The sequence below is a fragment of the Pyrgilauda ruficollis genome, unplaced genomic scaffold (assembly GCF_017590135.1).
Source record: "Pyrgilauda ruficollis isolate IOZ18807 unplaced genomic scaffold, ASM1759013v1 scaffold21, whole genome shotgun sequence".
NCBI lineage: Eukaryota > Metazoa > Chordata > Aves > Passeriformes > Passeridae > Pyrgilauda > Pyrgilauda ruficollis.
This window is the reverse complement of record NW_024520318.1, coordinates 856,754-879,480: the sequence shown is the minus strand read 5'-3', so window position 1 is coordinate 879,480 and position 22,727 is coordinate 856,754. Positions and strand designations below refer to the sequence as shown.

Here is a 22,727-nt window from a genome sequence, read left to right as displayed (position 1 = left end):
TCTGGGGCTGCTGGAGCTGTGTGGGCTGTGGCCCTGCAGAGCTTTCCCAGCAGGAGCCTGTGAGCCCTGGGATGAGGGAAAAGCCAAGCCAACTGACAAGGCTTGGGATTAAATGCAAAACCTGGCTTGACACTGAGGAGTTGTCATGGCGATTGATTTTGGGGTTTTTTTTGAAGTTGAATAAATCTACAGGTCTTATACCATTTGGCACCTGTCAACTGAATTACATAACATCTTCATTTGTTTGCTGTAATGTTCTTCTAACCTATGTAACATGCTTGAATTTCTAAAGACATGTAGCATTTAAGCACATCTGCTTTTAAAAGGAAGTTTATTCTGGAGACAAAATAATGAAGAATGTGTTGGTGATTGTGTAAGGTTTCTTGCAGAGCAGCTGTGGCGTTGAAGGTGCTTGTGTATAGTTTGTATTATAATTAACAGAACAGTAGGAGTGTGAGTAATTTGCATTTAACACATTATCAAGTGCAATCTGAGATATCAATAATTAAACTGTACAGCAGAGACAGTTTATTTTTTGTTGTTGAACTGCAGCTACAGCACATCATTTCAATGCACAGGCACTGGCAGCTGTCTAGAGGCTTCAGAGTGGAGATTTCAGCCACGAACGTGGTGAGCTGAGGTGGGACCCAGAGCTGGGGTAACGCTGTGGCCGCCCCATTTCCCCTGCTCTGCCTGGCCGTGGGTGACACTCCCTCCTCAGAGCGGGACTTGTGCCACCTCCTGCCATCCCAGCCTGACAGTGCCATTAGAGCCACAGCTGAGCAGCCAAGAGATCCTGCAGTGGCTCGGGGGTCTCGTTTCACTGCCCAGGGTGCTGGACATGGTCCATGGATACCCTGCAGAGTGCTGAGCTCTGTCGTGGGGGCTGTGGGAAGGCTCTCTGTCTTAGCAACAGCTAAGAAATAATGATTTCTCAGGAAGTGAAGACATGATCCACTTGGATCTTGTCTCCCATCCCACTGAAGTTCTGCAGGCATGTGAAACTGTTAGGGGTTTTTTTGAGTGGCTTTTTTTTTTTTCCCCTTCTCTGTCACGTTGTCGCTCATGTAACTTTTTCCTGGCCTGTGCTAGACAAATTCTGTCTCTCAACTGAATTACATAACATCTTCATTTGTTTGCTGTAATGTTCTTCTAACCTATGTAACATGCTTGAATTTCTAAAGACATGTAGCATTTAAGCACATCTGCTTTTAAAAGGAAGTTTATTCTGGAGATGAAGAATGTATTGCTGATTGTGTAAGGTTTCTTGCAGAGCAGCTGTGGCGTTGAAGGTGCTTGTGTATAGTTTGTATTATAATTAACACAACAGTAGGAGTGTGAGTAATTTGCATTTAACACATTATCAAGTGCAATCTGAGATATCAATAATTAAACTGTACAGCAGAGACAGTTTATTTTTTGTTGTTGAACTGCAGCTACAGCACATCATTTCAATGCACAGGCACTGGCAGCTGTCTAGAGGCTTCAGAGTGGAGATTTCAGCCACGAACGTGGTGAGCTGAGGTGGGACCCAGAGCTGGGGTAACGCTGTGGCCGCCCCATTTCCCCTGCTCTGCCTGGCCGTGGGTGACACTCCCTCCTCAGAGTGGGACTTGTGCCACCTCCTGCCATCCCAGCCTGACAGTGCCATTAGAGCCACAGCTGAGCAGCCAAGAGATCCTGCAGTGGCTCGGGGGTCTCGTTTCACTGCCCAGGGTGCTGGACATGGTCCATGGATACCCTGCAGAGTGCTGAGCTCTGTCGTGGGGGCTGTGGGAAGGCTCTCTGTCTTAGCAACAGCTAAGAAATAATGATTTCTCAGGAAGTGAAGACATGATCCACTTGGATCTTGTCTCCCATCCCACTGAAGTTCTGCAGGCATGTGAAACTGTTAGGGGTTTTTTTGAGTGGCTTTTTTTTTTTTTCCCCCTTCTCTGTCACGTTGTCACTCATGTAACTTTTTCCTGGCCTGTGCTAGACAAATTCTGTCTCTTTTATTGCTGTCACAATGTTTGGGAATACAGCTGGGAATTCCTTTGGTGTACTGATGTAAATGTCACAGTGGAAGAGCCAGCTGAAGAGGGAAAGAATTAGAAAATGCAATAAACGAAAGATGTGAAGCATTGTATGTGGAGCTGAGTTCATTCTTGCTGTGCTTCCCAGCCCTGTGAGCCCTTGGGCTCTGTTGTAAGGAAGTGCAATTTATGCAAGTCTGAATGCTTCTGCCCGTTGTTCCACACTGCCTGTAAACCCCCAGGTTTCAGGAGCACTGGGATGCCTTAAACCAGCCCAGGTTTGGCCAGGGGCACGGGGGGTTCTGAAGCTGCTGGCAGAGCTGGTGCTCAGCACCTCCCGGGGCACTCCTGCTCCTGGCACTGCTCAGCCGAGTGCATCGTGTGCGTTTGTGCCTGACCCTGCAGGGGGCTGTTCCCGGAGTAAGGGACAGCGGGACAGCGGCAGGAGGAGGGGCACAGAGCAGGGCAAAGGCCGCAGAGGTGCTGGGGGCTCTCCCCTCCGGCTCGCAGAACCCCTGGCTGCAGATGCCGGGGGTTACTCTGGAGCGGGGTTGGATTTCCCCTCCCGCATTCAGCCTGCGTCACTCCGCCGCTCCTGAGCCGGAGTGTGGTAATCCCTGCCCGCCAGCCGCCCCAGCGCTGCCCGGAGCTGCCTGGAACCCCAGAGCTGCCCGCGGCACCCCCGGAGCTGCCCGGAGTCCCAGCGCTGCCCGGAGCCCGGAGCTGCCCGGAGCCCCAGCGGAGCCCCGAGCGCTGCCGCGGCCCGAGCGCTGTGTGCGGGGATGCTGCGGGAGATGCTGCCGGGCCCCGCGCTCCTCCGGCGTGAGCCGAGTTACCTGCTCTCGCCTCTGGATTAGCGCTATGGACCGCCGAGGTTTCCCGGCTCCTCCTGAGGAGCGGCGCCCGGCTGTACTGCCAAGGATTGCTTTCCGAATGTGTTGGCTCTGAAGGCGTGAAGATCAAACTGAGCCTTTCCTGAAGGGAGAATTTCCATTCTGCTTGCCAATAATGCCTGAGTTACAAATTTAATGGCAGACCTTGAAGTATATAAAAATTTAAGTCCAGAAAAAGGTAAGTTTGAGTTTGGAATTGCCGTAGGATGAGCTCGTAGTGTGTCTGGAAATGGTTATAGAAAAATCAGGTAACTTAACCCTAGGGTTTGCTAAATTGCAGTGTTTATGTGGACGTTGTTGGTATAACAACTGTGTATCTATTCCTGAATGTTTTACAAGAAAACCTGGTGGGTTTGTATTCACTTGAAAGTCAAGTCAATTTCTCCATGAAAACATGTAGCTTGTGTTTGAGATACTGCTCTTTTGATGAGAACAAACTGCACTTGTGTGTTAGCCTAAATTATTACAAATGTGTTTGCCTTGAATAAAAACATTCTTGACCTTTTCATCTGTTGGGAATTTTGCTGTAGCTTTCAGTGTAGAAGAGTTTTGGGTTTTTTTAGTAGTGCTTATAAATAGTATAACATTTGCAAGTGGTATGTAAAATTTGAATGAAAGCACTGGATAAAAGATGTCTTTCCAGGAATTGCAGGAGATGGTACAAAAAAGGAAGACATCTTGAATAACTTTCTTCAGTATCTTGTAGTTTATAACATCTAATTTTTTTCAATTTAAGTCAGTGCTGAATGGAAAGTGGCAGTTAGCTTAAGCCTCTAAGTGGATAGAGAGTGAATGCTGTAGAAAGAAGGAGAAATCATGGTAGATTAAAGTTAATTTTTGTATTTTGCTCATCCTTAAGGATGTTGAATTATGTTTTTTTAAAGAAGACATTTAGAAAATACATTTAGCGTAATAGCTTTCTTGCCATAATTGTGTAGTGCAGAAGAAATTTTTGTGACAAGATGGAGCTGCCCGGAGCCCCAGAGCTGCCCGCGGCACCCCCGGAGCTGCCCGGAGCTGCCCGGAGCCCCAGCGGAGCCCGGAGCTGCCCGGAGCCCGGAGCTGCCCGGAGCCCCAGCGGAGCCCGGAGCTGCCCGGAGCCCTCGCGGTGCCCGGAGCTGCCCGGAGCTGCCCGGAGCCCCAGCGGAGCCCGGAGCTGCCCGGAGCCCTCGCGGTGCCCGGAGCTGCCCGGAGCTGCCCGGAGCCCCAGCGGAGCCCCGAGCGCTGCCGCGGCCCGAGCGCTGTGTGCGGGGATGCTGCGGGAGATGCTGCCGGGCCCCGCGCTCCTCCGGCGTGAGCCGAGTTACCTGCTCTCGCCTCTGGATTAGCGCTATGGACCGCCGAGGTTTCCCGGCTCCTCCTGAGGAGCGGCGCCCGGCTGTACTGCCAAGGATTGCTTTCCGAATGTGTTGGCTCTGAAGGCGTGAAGATCAAACTGAGCCTTTCCTGAAGGGAGAATTTCCATTCTGCTTGCCAATAATGCCTGAGTTACAAATTTAATGGCAGACCTTGAAGTATATAAAAATTTAAGTCCAGAAAAAGGTAAGTTTGAGTTTGGAATTGCTGTAGGATGAGCTCGTAGTGTGTCTGGAAATGTTTATAGAAAAATCAGGTAACTTAACCCTAGGGTTTGCTAAATTGCAGTGTTTATGTGGACGTTGTTGGTATAACAACTGTGTATCTATTCCTGAATGTTTTACAAGAAAACCTGGTGGGTTTGTATTCACTTGAAAGTCAAGTCAATTTCTCCATGAAAACATGTAGCTTGTGTTTGAGATACTGCTCTTTTGATGAGAACAAACTGCACTTGTGTGTTAGCCTAAATTATTACAAATGTGTTTGCCTTGAATAAAAACATTCTTGACCTTTTCATCTGTTGGGAATTTTGCTGTAGCTTTCAGTGTAGAAGAGTTTTGGGTTTTTTTAGTAGTGCTTATAAATAGTATAACATTTGCAAGTGGTATGTAAAATTTGAATGAAAGCACTGGATAAAAGATGTCTTTCCAGGAATTGCAGGAGATGGTACAAAAAAGGAAGACATCTTGAATAACTTTCTTCAGTATCTTGTAGTTTATAACATCTAATTTTTTTCAATTTAAGTCAGTGCTGAATGGAAAGTGGCAGTTAGCTTAAGCCTCTAAGTGGATAGAGAGTGAATGCTGTAGAAAGAAGGAGAAATCATGGTAGATTAAAGTTAATTTTTGTATTTTGCTCATCCTTAAGGATGTTGAATTATGTTTTTTTAAAGAAGACATTTAGAAAATACATTTAGCGTAATAGCTTTCTTGCCATAATTGTGTAGTGCAGAAGAAATTTTTGTGACAAGATTATCTGTAATTCAAAATCAAACAAACTAATCTAAAATAAAGCCATCAACAGTCATGGATTATACTTCGAAATATCATCTTGCCTGTTATAAAATGTTAGAAAATTTCAGGGCAGTGTTGGCAGTTGATACTTCTTTTCCCTTTGTATCTGCCATGGTTGATTTTAGTAGATATTCTTTATCTAGTGGAAGTCTCTGGGAATAGGGACAGCTATTGTATAAAAACCAGAGCCTATTTTAGGCAAAAGTGAGTTATTTGTGGCTGCCCTGGGGGAGGGCTGCCTGTGCTGGGGCTGCTGGGCTGTGGTGCCAAAGGCTGCTGTTCCTCTCCCAGGGGCTGGGGACCCAGAGCTCTCCGGGGAGCTTTGGTGGCGTGGCCAAAGGAGGGCAGGTGTCACTCCATCCGCCTTCCCAGGAGCCGCAGGTAATGGATACGGCCCCGCTGAATAATTCACAGCAGCCAGCTCTGCTGAGGGGCTGGCAGCAGGCTGCAAGGACAGCATCAGGTTCACACTCTGAATCTCACGGCCCGTGTGTGTGGATCAGCACATTCCACAGCGGAGAGCTGGGCTGAGGGTGGGTTCTGCCCGAGGTCACTCTGCGGTCCCCTCCTCACCTCGATGTGACAGCAAGGCCACATTCCAGCTCCTCATCCTTGGTTGTGGCAGTGCCATCTCTGTGTGGGGAGGGCAGCCAGGGCTGCAGAGCAGTGAGTGGCTGTCCCTGGGTGTCCCTGGGTGTCCTGGGTGTCCTGGGGTGTCTCTGGGTGTCCTGGGTGTCCCTGGCACTGAGGTTTGGCCGCTCAGAGGTGGGGTCATGGCCGGCTCCCCTCTGTACCAGGGACGGTGGCAGTGCCCTGTTCAATGTCCTTATCAGTGCTGCTGTGGGACTCCTGTGCCTGCAGCTGTCCAGGCACTGAGTGTAGGCTCTGCAATCCTGATATGTAAGGGAATTAGCCTGGAACAGCAAGCTGGTCTGGGTCGATGTGGAAGGCATCAGTCTCCTGGGAAGAGCTTGGTCATCCACAGGTTTCATTCCAGTAACAGCTCAAATCTGTCTCAGCATTAAATGCACTCACAAGAAGTTGGCACATGCACATGGCAGCTTTGGCAGGTGGAAAGCCTCCAGGTGGTTTGGTGTATCCTGAGGAGGTTGCCCAGTGTTGCCCTGAGTGCTGCCTGACCCCAGTGTCACAGTGGGGCACCACAGTGTCCCTGCATGGCCCTGCTGAGGGTGCTGCAGCTGGATGCTGATGGCTCCAGGGGCAGTGTCTCACCAGCTCTGCAGAGGATGTGGCTGGCCAGGTAGGAACTAGGTTATGTGCTTGCTACTACTTAGTGTTTGTGCTTTTGGTGCTTATGAATGGAATCTACTCGATTCAATAAATCCACAGAACACTGTCACGGCTAGGGGAAAGGTTGTTGCCGTTTGCTGAAGAACTGTTGTCTTTCCAAAACCCTGGGGCATAGATTAGAATTGTTGAGGTAGCTCCTTCAGTGCTTTTCTGGAGCCTGAGCTGCCCCAGTGCCACACTGGGGTCAGTGGTGGCACACAGCAGCCTGGGGACGCTGTGAGCAGAGTGAGAAACCTTCCCAGCCCTGTCCAGCACTGAGCTTGCTGCAGGGGGTGTGTGTGCTGGTTTTTCCTCTTTCCTCCAGCAGCCGCTGCCTCAGGGAGCGTGTGCTGCTCCGTGTCTCCTTGCATGGCAGAAGTGGGAGCTGTGAGGAGCCCAGGCTGGCTTTTCCTGGGGGTGCCAGCAAACCTGGCTGTAGGGCAGGCAGCTCGAGCCTGTGCTGTGGCAGGTTATCAGTACAGCAGAGAAGGGCCTCACAGGTGTTCCCACAGGTGTTACCAACAGAAACATTGATCAGCCTGGAACTCAGATGCACAAAACAGCATCGTTTTCAGTAATAAAATCACTTGGTGTTTGAGACTGTCAGTTCATTGTTTGCCCACAGATGACTCACAGTCGGTGACTTGCACCGAGGTAATTTAAAATAGAATAGATAAACATGTTTCTTTAGCAAAATGGTTATTTCTGAGGAGGGTGAATAAATTAGTTCATATCATCTGTTGCACTGCAGTCTCCATTCATTACTTTTAAAGGTTAATTAACTTCACCTTCCATTCTATTCTGCTTTTCTCCCTCTTTCCAGTCTCTAGCTGAGCCCCAGATGTGGCTTTGTTTGGCATCCTGGAGGGAAGCAGTGCTCCCTGCAGCCTGGTCCTGGGGACTGGATCCCTCTTCCTGTCGTCAGGGCACTCACTCCTTCCCAGGCCGTGGTGCTGAGGTGCTGCCACGCGGGGTGTTGGCTGTTCAGTGTGCAGACATCAGAACTGGCTTTGCACTGAGGCTGGGACAGGTCATCCTCTGCACGTCCCTGTGGGCACAGGAGCAGGCTCTAGGGAGGGCTTTTTGACGGAGCGTTATTTTTCCTATTTTTTGTTAAATTGATGAAGTTAAGTGGAGGTGTGACGTACAAAGGGCGGTGTGGTGAGTGAGGAGGTCTGCCCTAGCTCAGTGTGTTGTGGTGGGAATTGTATTTGTTGTATCATACAACACAGGGAGGCTGAGAACAAGGTCTGGTTCGCTGGTGTATGATCCTTATTTATGTACTTATTGATTTTTTTAGAGGGCAGATATGGGATTCTGGCAGTGCAAGGGCTCGTGGTTCACTGTTCTCCACCTCTGCATCCGGAGGCACGGCTCCTGGGATGCTCAGACTGCTCTCTGCCAGCTGGGAGGCTCCAAGGAGGAGCCCCTTGGCCCTGCAGAGGTGGCTCAGCTGCAGTGAGGGAGGGGTTGCCCTCCTGAGCAGGGCTTCCCCGGCCTGGAGAGCCCCGGGCTTTCCTTTGGGGACGTGGGCACGGAGCTGGGGATGGCTGCTCCATGCCCTGTCACACAGAGCTTGTCCTGAATGCCACCCTGGGTCTGGCACGGTGACACCTCACACCTGTGTGCTCGTCCTCCCCTTGGCAGGGGCAGCGGAAACTCTCCTCCTCCTCCTCCTCCCTTTCTTCCCACCTCCTGCTTTTCCACTTTCTGGAGTGTCATAATCAACTGCTGTGCCCTCCCTGCTGAGGGATCCTCGAGGAAGAAAGAGGATTAGGATGTGCAAACTTAACTGTGTTTGCTTAATAAATCTGTGCTCCTTGTTCACCCCATTGATGTGACAATGTGCATTGGCACTTGGCCACGGCTGTGCTTAAGCGATTGTGCTTTTCAGTGTTGACAAAGGATTAATTCCGTAGTCCTAATGGAAAACTTACAGTCCTCAGCCACGCTGTGCTGCAGTGGCACCAGGGCTCTCACAATGGACAGCTCTGGTGGAGTTGTTTCTGAAGAAAGGATGAAACCTGGGCTAATTGCTCGGAGATAATAAGTGGAACTTTGCTGAGCTGGCAGAAGGGGGGTCCTTGGGCAGGGGTGGAAATCATGCATTATTCATGGTGTCCCACAGGGCAGCACAGCCCCTGTAAAGGAGGCACTGGCCTGGCAGGACATTTCTGCACTGCACAGTGCTCTGTGGAGTCTCAGCGAGGGAACAAAGCTTGTCATTAAGGATCATTCAGGCTCTTTTTGGATTATACTGTAGTGCCAAGCTTTTGTTTGGATACTTCTGGTTCCTTTCTGATCTCTAACAGCAAAAGAGGAGGGGGCCTCAGTCTGGGAAGGAGCTCTGGGTTCTCCCATGGCAAGAATAACTAAGGGTTGTCAGGGATCAGCTTGAAAAGGTGAAGAGCAGAGACCTTTCACTTGTAATGTGAAAATAAGATGAGTTGTTGGTCATCCTGGAAGCACTGAGTCTGCAGTGTCAATAGGGGAGGCTGAAAGAGCAGCTACTGTGAAATACATGTTACTCAGACATGACTTCTGCGAGCTGCTGCTCCCAAGTTTTTGCATTTGTTTTGGGAAAAAAGACACCACCAGACAGTTCCCAGGCTAACAAAGAGCTGAAACATGCTGATAGATTTCAGTTGTGCTTGGGGCTGTTTCTCCATTCTGGATATGAATGGTTTTGCTCTTAAGCTTCACCCCTTTTTTCTTTGCATATTATTTAGTGACTTTACAAGCACGAGCTGCTTCCCAGAGTTAGTGATTTCCTTTGATTAGACGCCATTCAGTTGTTTTGAGTAGTCTCAACCTGTGTTTGGGTATTTGTGTTGATGCTCTGCATCTCCAGAGCTGAGATGAATTGCCTGTGCCCTTTTCAGCCTGTGGTGTCTCTGCTGGTGCTGTGTGGCTTCCTCGAGGGCTTCTTGTAAAATGCAGAAGTGTGAGAGATTGATTGTCCATCTCATGTCCATGGACTACCCAGAGATTACCATTAAACCCACTGTAAGGAGCTTAATGTGAAATTCCGTGAGGCTGGAAGAGCTGCTGCGAAGCAAATTAAACTCCAGCATAAAATATGAGCTGTGGCTATTTCAACCAAAACCCAATCCTGCCTGGGGCCCTGGCGTGCCCCAGACCTGCATCTGCCCTGTGTGCCCCCCGGGCTCTTTGGCTGTTATGTAACACCCCAACAATCACCCTGGTGGCATTAGTGCTGTTCTCTGGGATTTAGATAAAATGTGCTCTCAGGGCTGGACCTGGGCAGAAAATGGTGTTTGATGGGATTCCTGGGAGGGCAAACCTCGTGCTCAGGGTGGGACATTGGTGCAGGAGAGTGCAGACAGTGAGAGCAGGGTGGGGCTCTGGGGTTTGCTTTGGGGCTGGGCTCAGAGCGTTTCACTGCTGGGAGGGGACAGTGCAGTTGTGTGCTGGTCTCCAGTGCAGGGCGATGGTTTTTGGGAAGGACCTTTCAGATCGTGAAGTCCAGCCATCAGCCCAGCACCACCACAGTGTTCAGCACTAAACTGGGTCCTCAAGAGCCACATCCACTCGTTTTTCACATGCTCCAGGGACAGTGACCCCACCAGTGCCCTGGGCAGCTGTGCCAGGGCTTCACAACCCTTCACAAAGTAAACCCCAAAACACTGAATGCAGGGGAGAAGAGCTGCTGCTGCAGTTAGAAAAGTAACTCATGCGTTTTATGGGTACCTTTTATCTCTTCAAGCTTAATGTTGGCTTAATGCAGTTGATGCCTATCATTTAGAAACCCAGTTTATATCCTCTTTCATAATTATACTTCTCAGTGTTTGGTAATGCTCTTTATACCTTATTTAATCTTTTTGTTTTGTCAGATGGCTGTAACAGTAAGTCCATAAAAGCAAGATGACACCAGACCTTTTGTCATTTGGTTGCACTTTGAAATATTAATTTCTTAACCTGCAGGAAAATAATGCTTGTGAACAGCAATAAGAAATTTGTTTTGATCTTTGACTTTAAAGTAAAATTATCTGTCACACAACAGGGGTGTAACCTTTTGTGGTATACTCCTGGCAGTAGAGTTGTGCTGCTAATGCAAAGGTAATGTTTTCTTGAACAATGAAACCCCAAAATATAGTAGAAAACATAGCCAGGATATTTATTTAACCTCAGAGAAGATGTTTTATGGGAGGGGGCATTTGTTTCACTGCAGGGATGTGCACTGTATAGCAAAATGCTCTTCTGTTTGCTGGAAAATGCTGCTCAGTGTAGTGTCTTACTTCCCCAAATAATTTCCTTCTGGTGTCGACTGCAGGGTCCTGCACACCCTGCAGCCCTCGTGGTGAGGCACCAGAGCAGGCAGAAGTGCACTCAGCAGCGTGACTGCTGGAGTTAAATTCACTCTAAACCAGAGGAATTCCCGGGATGCAGGGGGCGGCCGTGGCTCCGAGCCATGGAGGCTCCGTGGGGATCCTGGGGGCTGCTGAGCCATCCCTGGTTACCAGGGATAACCCCAGCACGGGCAGGGACTGGGGACGGAGGGTGGCACGGGATGGAGGGTGGCACAGGATGGAGGGTGGCATGGGATGGAGAGTGGCACAGGGATGGAGGGTGGCACAGAGGGATGGAGAGTGGCACTGGGATGGAGAGTGGCACTGGGGGGCGTTGGGGGATGGAGGGTGGCACAGGGATGGAGAGTGGCACAGGGATGGAGGGTGGCACAGGGGGATGGAGGGTGGCACAGGATGGAGGGTGGCACAGAGGGATGGAGAGTGGCACAGGGATGGAGAGTGGCACTGGGGGACGGAGGGTGGCACAGGGGATGGAGGGTGGCACGGGGACAGAGGGTGGCACGGGGACAGAGGGTGGCACGGGCTGGTTTGGGGATTAACATCTGGAGCAGCCGCAGCTGCCCGGCAGTGCCGGCTCCGTGGGCAGCAAGAGCAGCGTGGGCAGGGGACACCCACAGAGCTGCCTGGCACCCCGGGTCTCAGGGACATCCCGGGGCTCCATGGCTCTGCTGCTGGCCTCAGAGGCCTGCCACGTGCTGGGCAGCGTGGCCACCCCAGAGAAGGTGGAGCTGGCACAGATGGGTTTGTATCTGCCTTACCCCCGGGTACAGAAACCGCTCCTCCCGCAAGGAGAGGTTTGTGTTGGGAGTGATTCTCGTGGCTGAACTAAATTAGAAACTGCTATTTGGATTCAGGTCTGTATGGCTTTAAAGGGTTATTTTGGGAGCAAGAAAAGTAGACTGGTCTTTCATTATTAAATCCCATTAAGCTTCAGGATGTCTGTTGGGATGATTTTAGACTGTCAAGTTTGCATAACTCTGCAAACAGAAGTGAATGTATTTTTCAGGGGTTTTAAAATTTTAAATTAAAGCTTCAAATATCATAGAATCATGCAGTGGTTTGAGTTGGAAGGGACCTTAAATACTGCCCAGTTCCAACCCCCTGCCATGGGCAGGGATACCTTCCTTAAACATTGCATAAGCATAATTTTTTATTTAAACTTTCAGATTAATTTTCTTTGATCTTGTAGCATGAACTACATTGTGTTCTAGTTTAACTTAATTCATTTTCAGACTTTGAGCAAAAAATGCACGGCTAGTCCTTGTGTTAGAAGAATATCTTTTAATGGGGATCATGTCTCGCTTCCTCAAATTTTAATCTATGTCTGCATTGAGGAGCTGCTTCATTTACTCTGTATTCCTGGTTTATCTACAGGATTAGATGTTTTTCTGGAACCAGCTTCCCTATTCCTCAGTGAAATCCTTCCTGAACTGCTTTTCTGGAGCTTTATTCTGCCCTGCACTGCTCAATACCTTCCCTGATTCAGATGCTAATGTGTGGTGTCTGGCAAGGGACCGGCATTAGCATACTGAGAATAGATTTGAAAAAGACCTTTTTTATTTGCGTGCTTATATTTTATAAATAGCCTGAAGGGGAGGATGGGCTGTTTTGTAAAAGGTTTGCAGAGCTGAGATCCAGTGGGCTCGTGATTGCTGTGGCATTTCCATTACCCCAGTCCCTTCTTGAACGTGGGGCCTTTGTTATTAACACCTACACAGCAGGAATGATGCCATGAACTCTCTTACACGTTTACTATTCTTTAAATGTTTGAATCCTCACGGTACTTCCTTGGAATTGGGAAATGCAGGCAGCAAAGATGGTGCTCCCTGGGGCACTGGACCTACTGCAGGTGGGGTTTGGGAGGTGGGGGCTGAGATATTGGGCAGAACTGGGTTTCTTCCACTTTGTGAAAGAAAGTGTTTTAAAATCTATTCCCTGTACCTGAAGCGTGCCTGAAGCATGAATGTGACTGCACCCATAACAATTCCAAACGTGATGCAGAAATGTTTAAGCAATTGAAATGGTGAAGAAGGAACTGGATTTCCTTTTGTGGGTTTTGTTTTCCCCCAGTTTTGTTGGCTGCAGTTACCTGACTGTGGCCCATTCTCTGCTTTTCTTGTGTTGAATAAATGTGGTCTTCTCCCTTCTGCCTTTTGCTGGCTGTCCTCAATGGCATCTTAGTGAAACCGGGCTGGGATTTTTTCTCTGACTACTGAGCTGGTGCTAATAGAGAGACTTACTTGAGAATTAGTTCTTTTTGTAAGACTTTCACCAGTCACTGCTAGACTTAGGTGCAAAGAAGCAGATTTTCTGTGTTGAGTAGCTTGTTGCTAAACCTCTTACTGAGCTAAAGCCCCGCTGGAAGTGATCTCTCTATCGGTGAAATCAAAAGTGCTTGTGGTGTGTGTGCCAGGCTGATGGAGCAGGGCAGGTTTGTGTCCCCACACTCACAGGGAGAACCTCACTGCTGTGCTGGGACAAGTCCTGTTTGTCTTGGTAGGAATCCAAAGCAAACCTGATCTAAACTCGGATCTGCAGGGAAAGGCTGGGTCTGCCAAGAAAAGGCACTCCTGTGTGGATGTACACAGGGATTTTTACAGACTCTTTTTGCTTCAGTTCATCTTTCTTCTCTCAGGTTCTGAGTTTTCCATCCCTTGTGGTGTAAATGTTTGTCTTCCTGGTATTTGTGCATCTTTGGATAGATCCAAGTTAATGCTGCCCCAGCCAACATGTGGATATGGTCTAACATCTCCTTCTGGCTTCATTTATGTCACATTTGTGGTTTATCTCAAAGCCCTTCCAAACTCACCTTCATTCAGAGTGTGCTGATCCAGGGGGTGCCATTATTTATGGACATATTGAAGGACACATTTATTGCACTCACATGAGGCTTTCAGAAGAGTTTGGTTCTGTTAGCTCAACCTCAGTCCCCTCCTTCCTCCAAGAAAGAGAACTCAGGAAAAAGACTCCTTCTGATGGGGTTTATTCCATGTGGGGTTTGCCTTGCCAGCGCTGGTGAGTGAGGGAGCCAGGGGAGGGTACTCCAGTGCCAAGGGCTGTTCAGCCCTGGTTTGCCCAATGTTTAGCTGCTGCTCTGACTGCCTGTGAGTGTGTCAGAGCTGTTGGGAGAATAAATAAATCCCAGCTCTGGCAGAGGAGTGGGAGTGTGGGTTAGTCTTTGCTTTGACACTGAGGAGCACTGGAGAGAGAAGTGCTGGAGAGAGGAGGGGTGATAAGAAATACAGACAGACCCAGAGAGTTTATTTGGGAGCCAGCCAGAGTGTAAACAAATCACCCAGGGAGATGAATTTGGAGTGATACCAAGTGAGGAGAGGCTGTGAATGGATAAAACCAGAAGGTAATTTAAGAGCATGGATATATACTGAGATCAAGAGGAAATGTTATCTTGATCCTTGTGTTTGGAAGGCTGCAGGAGGGAGGATGTGAGATGAAATGGAAGAAATGGGTTTATTTTAGTCAAAACACAAGGAGGAAAAAAGCCTTATCATTTGGATGGGATGGGTGGATAAAAGGAAATCATCCCAGTGTGTGTTGGGAGGTCGGTGGCAGCATGGAGAGGGTGTGAATGTGTCTGTGTCATTCTGTGAGCAGCTCTGCCAGGGTCACAGCAGGAGGGACAAACTCCAGGGCTGCTGAGCCCAAAGGACTGCGGGGTTTGAATGAGGATCTCACCAGTCCAAGTACATGGAGTGCTGGGGTTTAAAATTACAGCACTGTGTGCAGTAATAGAAAAAATGTAAATAAGATGAGCATGAAACAACTATAAAATGTTTTCCTTCAACATAGATGAAAGTTTTCTTTGCCTCCTTTGTCGTGAGGGTGTTCAGACAGATGAGCTGTTCCATTTTCCTGTGTGGAGAAGGTGGCAGTGAAGAAGGAACAGTCTCCTGGCACTGCCCACTTTCTGTCACTGGAGGTTCAGGTCGGAACTGGCGTGTGCCTGGCAGATGTTGGGCAGCCCGTCAGTCATGTCATTAGTGGGTGAGGTGGCTGTTCAGCTGAATTTATTCTGCTCTGCCTCACAGTTGAAAGATGCATGAGTGTGATGCAGTCTGGGACGCAGATGGTGAAGCTGAAGAGTGGAACCAAGGGGCTGGTCCGGCTCTTCTACCTGGACGAGCACAGGACCTGCATCCGATGGAGGCCCTCCCGGAAGAGCGAGAAGGCAAAAAGTAAACTCCTCGTATTTCTTCTAATTTCTGGGGCTGTTCAGTATTAGAATGTGACTTACAGAGCTACACAGGGGCTCGTGGGCTGATGGGAGACACTTGGTTTCTGTGTCCTGTAGCCTCAGCCCTGCGATGTTCCGGGAAGTGCGCGGAGCCTCCGGGGCAGCCGGCACGGGGCACAGCCATGGCAGGGAAACCTTCGGTCCAACAGGGCTTTGGGGTGTGAAGATGTGACATTAATAAAGTTTAATGCCTCTGAGCCTGAATAACTCAGAACTGGGAGAAGCAGGAAGAGGCTGGCTGGCTGTCCCAGCGTGGCCTTTGGTTTCCCTTTCCCCCCAGTTGTCATCGACTCCATTTACAAAGTCAGCGAGGGCCGGCAGTCGGAGATCTTCCACCGCCACGCCGAGGGCAGCTTCGACCCCAGCTGCTGCTTCACTATTTACCATGGCAACCACCTGGAGACCCTGGACCTGATCACGTCCAACCCCGAGGAGGCTCGCACCTGGATCACGGGGCTCAAGTACCTGCTGGCCGGGATCAGCGACGAGGACTCGCTCGCCAAGCGCCAGAGAACGCACGACCAGTATCCTTTGAGGGGCCAGGCCTTCCTCCTGGTTCCTAGTCCTGCCTTGGTTTCCAGTCACTTCAGCACAGCGTGGCCTTTCTCCTCCTCTGAAGTGACCAAAACCCTTCCACTGATTGCAATGGAAACCTGAGCAATGGGTTTGACATGGACACTTACGCATGTGACAAACCATGGGCTGTGCCTTGGGGACTGGATCAAACTGCTCAGGAGTCAGGGGATAGGCTTGCATTTTGTTAATGAATTCCTTTTTGAAGGGGAGAACCAGCTATTTCTAGTTATCTCAATATCTCAGTAAGTCCTGGCCATCTCTGTTGCTTTTGTGTAAGTCAGATGCCTGTGTCCTTTCCAGCCTCCCTTGTTTTTCAGGAGCACAAATCCTTAAAGCTCCTTAAATGTTTGTTGTAGCCCAGTAGCCAAAGTGAACCTCATGTTCTCTGAATATTTTCTTCATGTGCCTTTTTTTTCCCAATAGTTTATTTTCACAACAGTGATGACTAAAATGTTACACACAAAGAACTCTCTTCCCCCAGAAACCAAACCCCAAGGCCCTCTTAATTAAAACTGTAACCTGTCTGTTCTTCTGCCTCATGGAAATCTCCAGTGGTACTCCTGGAGAATGTACATATTTCAGGTATTTTTAATTTACATCTCCCGTGTTTGATTCTGATTCACAGCAGGCACAGGTCCATTGGGGTTGTATCGCATGCTCTGTTGCACCTGTCCTCAGCTTGCTATATTTAACCATGGCTTTTCTGAGCTGCTCCTGTCTGCTGTACCTTCTCTCCTGGTGAAGCATCACTGCAAGTCCTGTTTGCTTTATCCAGCGTGGCAGCTGGGAGACTGCACACAGAATGGCCCTGTCCCACTCCCAGCTACTGGAAGAACTTAGCAGGAGGTGCTGAGGGATATTTGTCCAAGGAGGGGGTGAAAGGTGATGTTGGGAAGTGAGTGAAGTTCAGGTAGAATGAAGGGATACGTGGAAGAAGATCCCAGAGTAAGCCCAGCAATATTTGAAAACTATGGAGCACGTTCTCAGAGGAGGAACCAGCATCAGAAATGGGAGTGGAGAGGGGCTGGAGTTGTGAACTGAGCTGTGAATAATTGCCACAAACCAGTTCTGGTTTTAACACTGGGCTGAGCTGTAGTAAGGGCAGGGACAAAAAGGTTCTTTCCTGAGCTGCCCTGGCTCCCTTGTCCGTGGGGAGATGCTGTGTGTGCCTGTCCTTGACACGCTGGCAGCTGGGTGAAGCAGACCTTCGAGGAGGCTGACAAGAACGGGGACGGGCTGCTGAACATCGAGGAGATCCACCAGCTGATGCACAAGCTGAACGTCAGCCTGCCCCGCAGGAAGGTCCGGCAGATGTTCCAGGTCTGTGCCCGGGCACCAGGGGGACACTCAGATCCACCTCTGGGCACATCCAGAGCAGGCTCTGCAGTGTGGGGCACCAGGGGGACACTCAGATCCACCTCTGGGCACATCCAGAGCAGGCTCTGCAGTGTGGGGCACCAGGGGGACACTCAGATCCACCTCTGGGCACATCCAGAGCAGGCTCTGCAGCTGGGGACCAGGGGGACACTCAGATCCACCTCTGGGCACATCCAGAGCAGGCTCTGCAGTGTGGGGCACCAGGGGGACACTCAGATCCACCTCTGGGCACATCCACAGCAGGCTCTGCAGTGTGGGGCACCAGGGGGACACTCAGATCCACCTCTGGGCACATCCAGAGCAGGCTCTGCAGCCTGGGCACCAGGGGGACACTCAGATCCTCTTCTGGGCACATCCAGAGCAGGCTCTGCAGTGTGGGGCCCCAGGGGGACACTCAGATCCACCTCTGGGCACATCCAGAGCAGGCTCTGCAGTGTGGGGCACCAGGGGGACACTCAGATCCACCTCTGGGCACATCCAGAGCAGGCTCTGCAGTGTGGGGCACCAGGGGGACACTCAGATCCACCTCTGGGCACATCCAGAGCAGGCTCTGCAGTGTGGGGCACCAGGGGGACACTCAGATCCACCTCTGGGCACATCCAGAGCAGGCTCTGCAGTGTGGGGCACCAGGGGGACACTCAGATCCACCTCTGGGCACATCCAGAGCAGGCTCTGCATGTGGGGCACCAGGGGGACACTCAGATCCACCTCTGGGCACATCCAGAGCAGGCTCTGCAGCCTGGGCACCAGGGGGACACTCAGATCCTCTTCTGGGCACATCCAGAGCAGGCTCTGCAGCTGGGGACCAGGGGGACACTCAGATCCACCTCTGGGCACATCCACAGCAGGCTCTGCAGCTGGGGACCAAAAACCCAGCACCTCAAGGCTTTTTCAAAGCCTTACCTTTTTGTAGACAAAGAGGCATCAGAATGCTGTTTAAATGGCATGAAGCACACTGAAAAGTTACCAGTGTTACTCTTTCTGCTGCATTGTTGGTTTCAGCTCTGTGAACTGAACTGTTCCATGCTGGTAATGATGGACAATGAAGTTACTCTGTTGCCACTAAAATATTTTTTATATCCCTTATGGAAAATTATTTAATAGAAACTGGCTTTATGCAAGTAATTAGGTTTTCTTTAACAACTTCCTTATATTTAGCCATTCACATTTGATTGATTTAGAATAATTTTTTTACTTCTGTTGTCTGAAAACAGCTCCCATTTTCCACCAGTCCTTGTGTTTACTGCAGGAAAGGAAAGATAAGTCAAGGACATAATGGAGAGCTAAAAAAGTCATCTTCACTTTTCTAAACCAGTACCAGCTCAAAGCTGGTTTGCTGTAAAACATGGGAAAGTTGAAGAATCTTCTGTGGCATAAAATCCCCATTAGAGATACATCTTTGGAGTCTGGAGTTACTCCCAAAGACCTGGGAACTGGTGGGGTGGTGTTGCAGAGATTAATTTGTGTTTTACTCATTCCCACAGATTATAAATGTCATTTAAGGTAGGTAATTGATCTAAAATGATTAAAAACCCCATTCAACAGCATTTAGCTGAGAATTCCTTTCCTCTCAGCTGACTTGCTGTGACAGGAGTTCGCAGCTCCTTTTGCATGGAGACCCACACAGTGCCTGCCAGCCGTTCTCCAGAATATATTCTTTGTTTTGAAAATCCAAAGCAATCCTCTTAGGCAGATGTTCACAGGAAAAAGCTTGTATTAGTGTGTGCTAAATACTGTTTTCTTCTCTTCCTACCTCTGAGGAGAAAGAGCAAATCAAGCCTGGAGATGCTGGGTGTGTGTTTTGGTGTGGTCTCAGTGCTGCTGCACAGTTGTCCCCAGAGTGCTGCTGGGGCTGAGAGTGCTGCAGATTAAATAATGTGCATTTAAGACTCTGATACTGTCCTGAATGTTTTAAGACTGTTGTTGGGGAAGCCTTGGGTGATATTCTTATGACTCTTGCTGTGTTTTAATCCAGGATAACTGCAGGGCATACAGGAGGGCAAGAGATCAGAATAAAGCCCAGGGTGAGCCTCTTTATTGGGGAAATAAACATGAAATTAAAGAAGGAAATTAGAGTTTTATAGGGAATCTGTGGCTTTAGTTTAGTAACTGTTTTCACCAAAAACCTCAGAGATGATGGTATAATTTTGCAGTTATTTTAGCCTGTTAGGATTTGTGTCTGAACAGTCTCGCAGACTGGAATTTACTACATTTCTGTGGTGTACACAAGTCCTGCTCTGTTTTATTCCCTGATTGCTCCTGTGCTGGCATGTTTACCTGAGTGTCATTACCTCTTAGGAGGCAGACACTGATGAGAACCAAGGAACCCTGAACTTTGAGGAATTCTCAGTGTTTTACAAGATGATGTCCTTGCGTCGGGATCTCTACCTGCTGCTCCTAAGCTACAGTGACAAGAAGGATCATCTCACTGCTGAGGAGCTCGCCCAGTTCCTGAGGGTGGAACAGAAGGTAGGGCGACATCTGCACCCATGTCTCTGGCCATGCACTTACATTCAAGGGTAGGGAAAGGATTTTATGGAAAATACTAACTTGGGGCAGAGGGCAATGCACAGATGTGACAGAAGAGAGTTCTGAAGGTTTTTTGAAATGCTTCTAGAAAGAGTGTGAGCTGCTTTGGATGGTTTTTGAAGTGCCCAGGACAGTGGTGTGAGAGGGTGCTCAGGGACCTGGAGCAGGAAGAGGAACACGTGGCAGAGGTGGGGGGCTGCCTTTGGGGGGGCATTATGGACCTGCTGATGCAGCAGAAACCTGGAGCTGACTGTCAGTCTGGCATTCTGCATCCTCTCAGTGCCCTGTGTGCCCTCCTGAGAACACGGCGGGGGCAGAGCAGTCTGGGGAACCGCTCTGCTCAGCACTGCAGACCGTGACGAGTGAGACCTGGGGCTCCTGCAGGTGAACCTCCTGGCTGGGCAGGCTGGAGACACCCTGCAGCCCTGTGCCCCTTCCCAGTGCCCAGAACTGGGAGGTCAGGGAGATTCCCCAAATGTTCCCAGTGTCACAATGCCCTGGGGCAGGGCAGCATTGCCCCAAAAGCTGATCGTGCTCCCAGCCAGGAGGCAGCCCCCCAGTGCCCTCACCCAAACAGCATTTTGGTTTTGCTGTTGTCTGGATGCTTGGAAATCTGTGGACAGTCTGTTCTGCTCCATCTGCTCCTCATTTGGCAAGATATGAAATGCTCTGCAGCCTGAGGACAGAACAAAAGCGGGTTGGGGCTTTTATTAGCCTCCTAAACTGGCTTCTTTTTTAGGAGAACTCCCTATTTAGGAGAACAACCCATATTATTTATAGTGGAGTACTCTGAAGTGTAACAAAAAATGAATGGCCAAAGTCATCACTGCTCAAGCTACAATTAAAAAGCACAAATGTGTTGACTTTTCCCCAGCAGATGCAGCTTTGGACTAGATTAGACATTTCCATTCCTCAAGCACATGAGAGCCCCACACTGGGCCAGCAAGGAGCCATGGGGATAATGGAAAAGTTAATTTGAGCCAGCTTGTACCAGAACAGGGCCTGCTCTGAGCAGTGTTTGCAGTCAAACACCAACCTAAGCAAGGATAATCAGTTATTTTTGTTACTGATTTGTTCTTTTTTATTACCCTGTGTAATTCCTGCAGCATCTCAGGAAGGTTGGCTTAGCTGGGACAGTACAAACAGTGAACAGGATGAAGGCACAAGAAAGGTGCCAGAGGTTTGAGAGCCAGTATTTTCTTCCTGTGATGTTGGTAGTGGAGAAATGAAATCCACCCAGTCCTCATTCTAGCACTCAAGGCAGTGAGGAAAGATTAGATGAGTGATGGGAGCTACTCCTTCCCTTTAGTTCTGAAGGAAATATAAGTGTCTACTTGTAAGTGCCCCACAAATCAGTTAGAACCTCAGCTGTGGGCTAGCTGAAGCTGTTGACAAAATTCCTATTTGTTTCAGAAAAGCTGCTGTTTTTCATTTCAGAATTTAATTATTTCTCTCCTAGACTGTGTATTACAGTGAACTCCCTTGGAAGTAATGAAATCATAGGAGTGGAAAACACATGAAAATGAAATCCAAGCCTGCCAAATCTTTTTGCATGTCTAAGAAGATTATATTAAAGAATATAATGTCATAGTTCTCATTTCAGCAGTATTGGCCAGTACAACTTTTAAGGCTGCTAAACAGCTAATTTTAATCTTGAGACTAAAATGACAGGTTTTAATTGATGCCTTCCTCTCACTCCTGTTTGTCTTCTCCAAGTAAAGTAGATTTTCACATGCTGGTGACGTTTAAAATGAGTGTACCTCTGCTGTTGTTTTTGTGCAGATGAATAATGTGACCCCAGAATATTGTCTGGACATCATACAGAAGTTTGAAGTGTCAGAAGAAAACAAGAAGCAGAATGTTCTTGGGATTGAAGGTAAAAGTTTTGGTTTCAGAGTGAGTTTCCTCTTGCCACGCTGAGTGGAAGTGCTTTGATGGTGTTTGGTGAGGCTTTTGCTGTCCCCTGGATCAGCAGCTGGGAGAGTGGGTGTGAGTCAGGGGGGAGATGTGAGTGGGTGTGGTGAGGCAGCAGCTCTCAGCCATCCATCACAGCCATGCTCAGGAGTGGGGCTGGGGCTGCCTGAGGCTCTGGGGATTTATTGCTCACTCTTACAAAACTGTCCTGTACCACGCAGTTTATCTACAGCCTGCTCCCAGTGAGGTAATGAAAGCCAAGTGTTCATTCTGCCTTGGCTCTGGGCATCTGGGATCCTGCACAATCCATTCTTTTCTGCTTCTGTGGAATAAAGTACAGATAGTTGCATTTTCATTGGGTTTTAATACCTGATTCCCATTGCTTGTGAAAGCACTTGTAAATTGTATGTTTATTCAGAATCCAGTTTAGTAGCAGATCAGCCTCAGAGCTGAGATGAAGTAGATTAAAAGCCATGTTGTGTTCCTTTGCCCAGAAGGAAGCTTCTGTGCAGCAGCACAATGTACATGGTGATCTGGGGAGGGGGGAAGTAGGAATTTTCCTCCACATGGTATTTAAATCCTGGGTATGGCCTCCCTTCAACAAGCTTCTGATGTGACCCAGGGCGCTGCACTCAAACTGAAATAAAGAAAGTAAAACAAACCAGCTGTGACACTTAAACAATATTTCTGCAAGCATTTCTGCTCCTCTTAACCTGCTGCTGCAGCTGCTTTTATCTCTGAGCTGCTTTCAGGGCTGGTATTGTTTGCACCATCCTTTGCAAATACTTTGAATGTTTCATTCTTAAAGGAGGTATTTTTAAAACTTTCCCTGTTCACTGGTGCTCTCATTTGGAGGGTTATAAATGAAGTACCATCTTCTTGAATAAACTTGCAGGAAAAAGAAAATTGGGAAGATGACAGGTCAGTGACTTGGCTGCTGATCCCTGGCTGGGTGGCTGCTGCCTTGAGTGCCCCTGTCCATGCTCAGGGCACTGCCATTCACAGCACAGGAGTGCCACCAAGGAGCTCTGTTACAAACAGGCGTTTGCTGCTGAGCCAGGGTGGCCTGCACTGTGCCCTGGAGTGCCCAGGCAGTGCCAGACCCAGCCCTGGCAGGGCGCAGAGTGTTCTCCCTGCCCGATGTGTCCCTGTGCCCTGGAGTGCCCAGGCAGTGCCAGACC

At 49.1% G+C, this 22,727-nt stretch overlaps 1 protein-coding gene across 1 annotated transcript in view; it reads left to right on the top strand.

The window, feature by feature from the left end:
* PLCH1 (phospholipase C eta 1) overlaps positions 1-22,727 on the top strand; it is a 48,471-nt gene that overhangs the window by 6,769 nt on the left and 18,975 nt on the right. Inside the window, exons 2-6 of the mRNA XM_041467985.1 lie at positions 14,945-15,091; positions 15,431-15,674; positions 16,917-17,046; positions 19,402-19,572; positions 21,415-21,508. Coding sequence (XP_041323919.1) covers positions 14,945-15,091; positions 15,431-15,674; positions 16,917-17,046; positions 19,402-19,572; positions 21,415-21,508 — 786 coding nt within the window. The remainder of the gene's footprint in view (positions 1-14,944; positions 15,092-15,430; positions 15,675-16,916; positions 17,047-19,401; positions 19,573-21,414; positions 21,509-22,727) is intronic.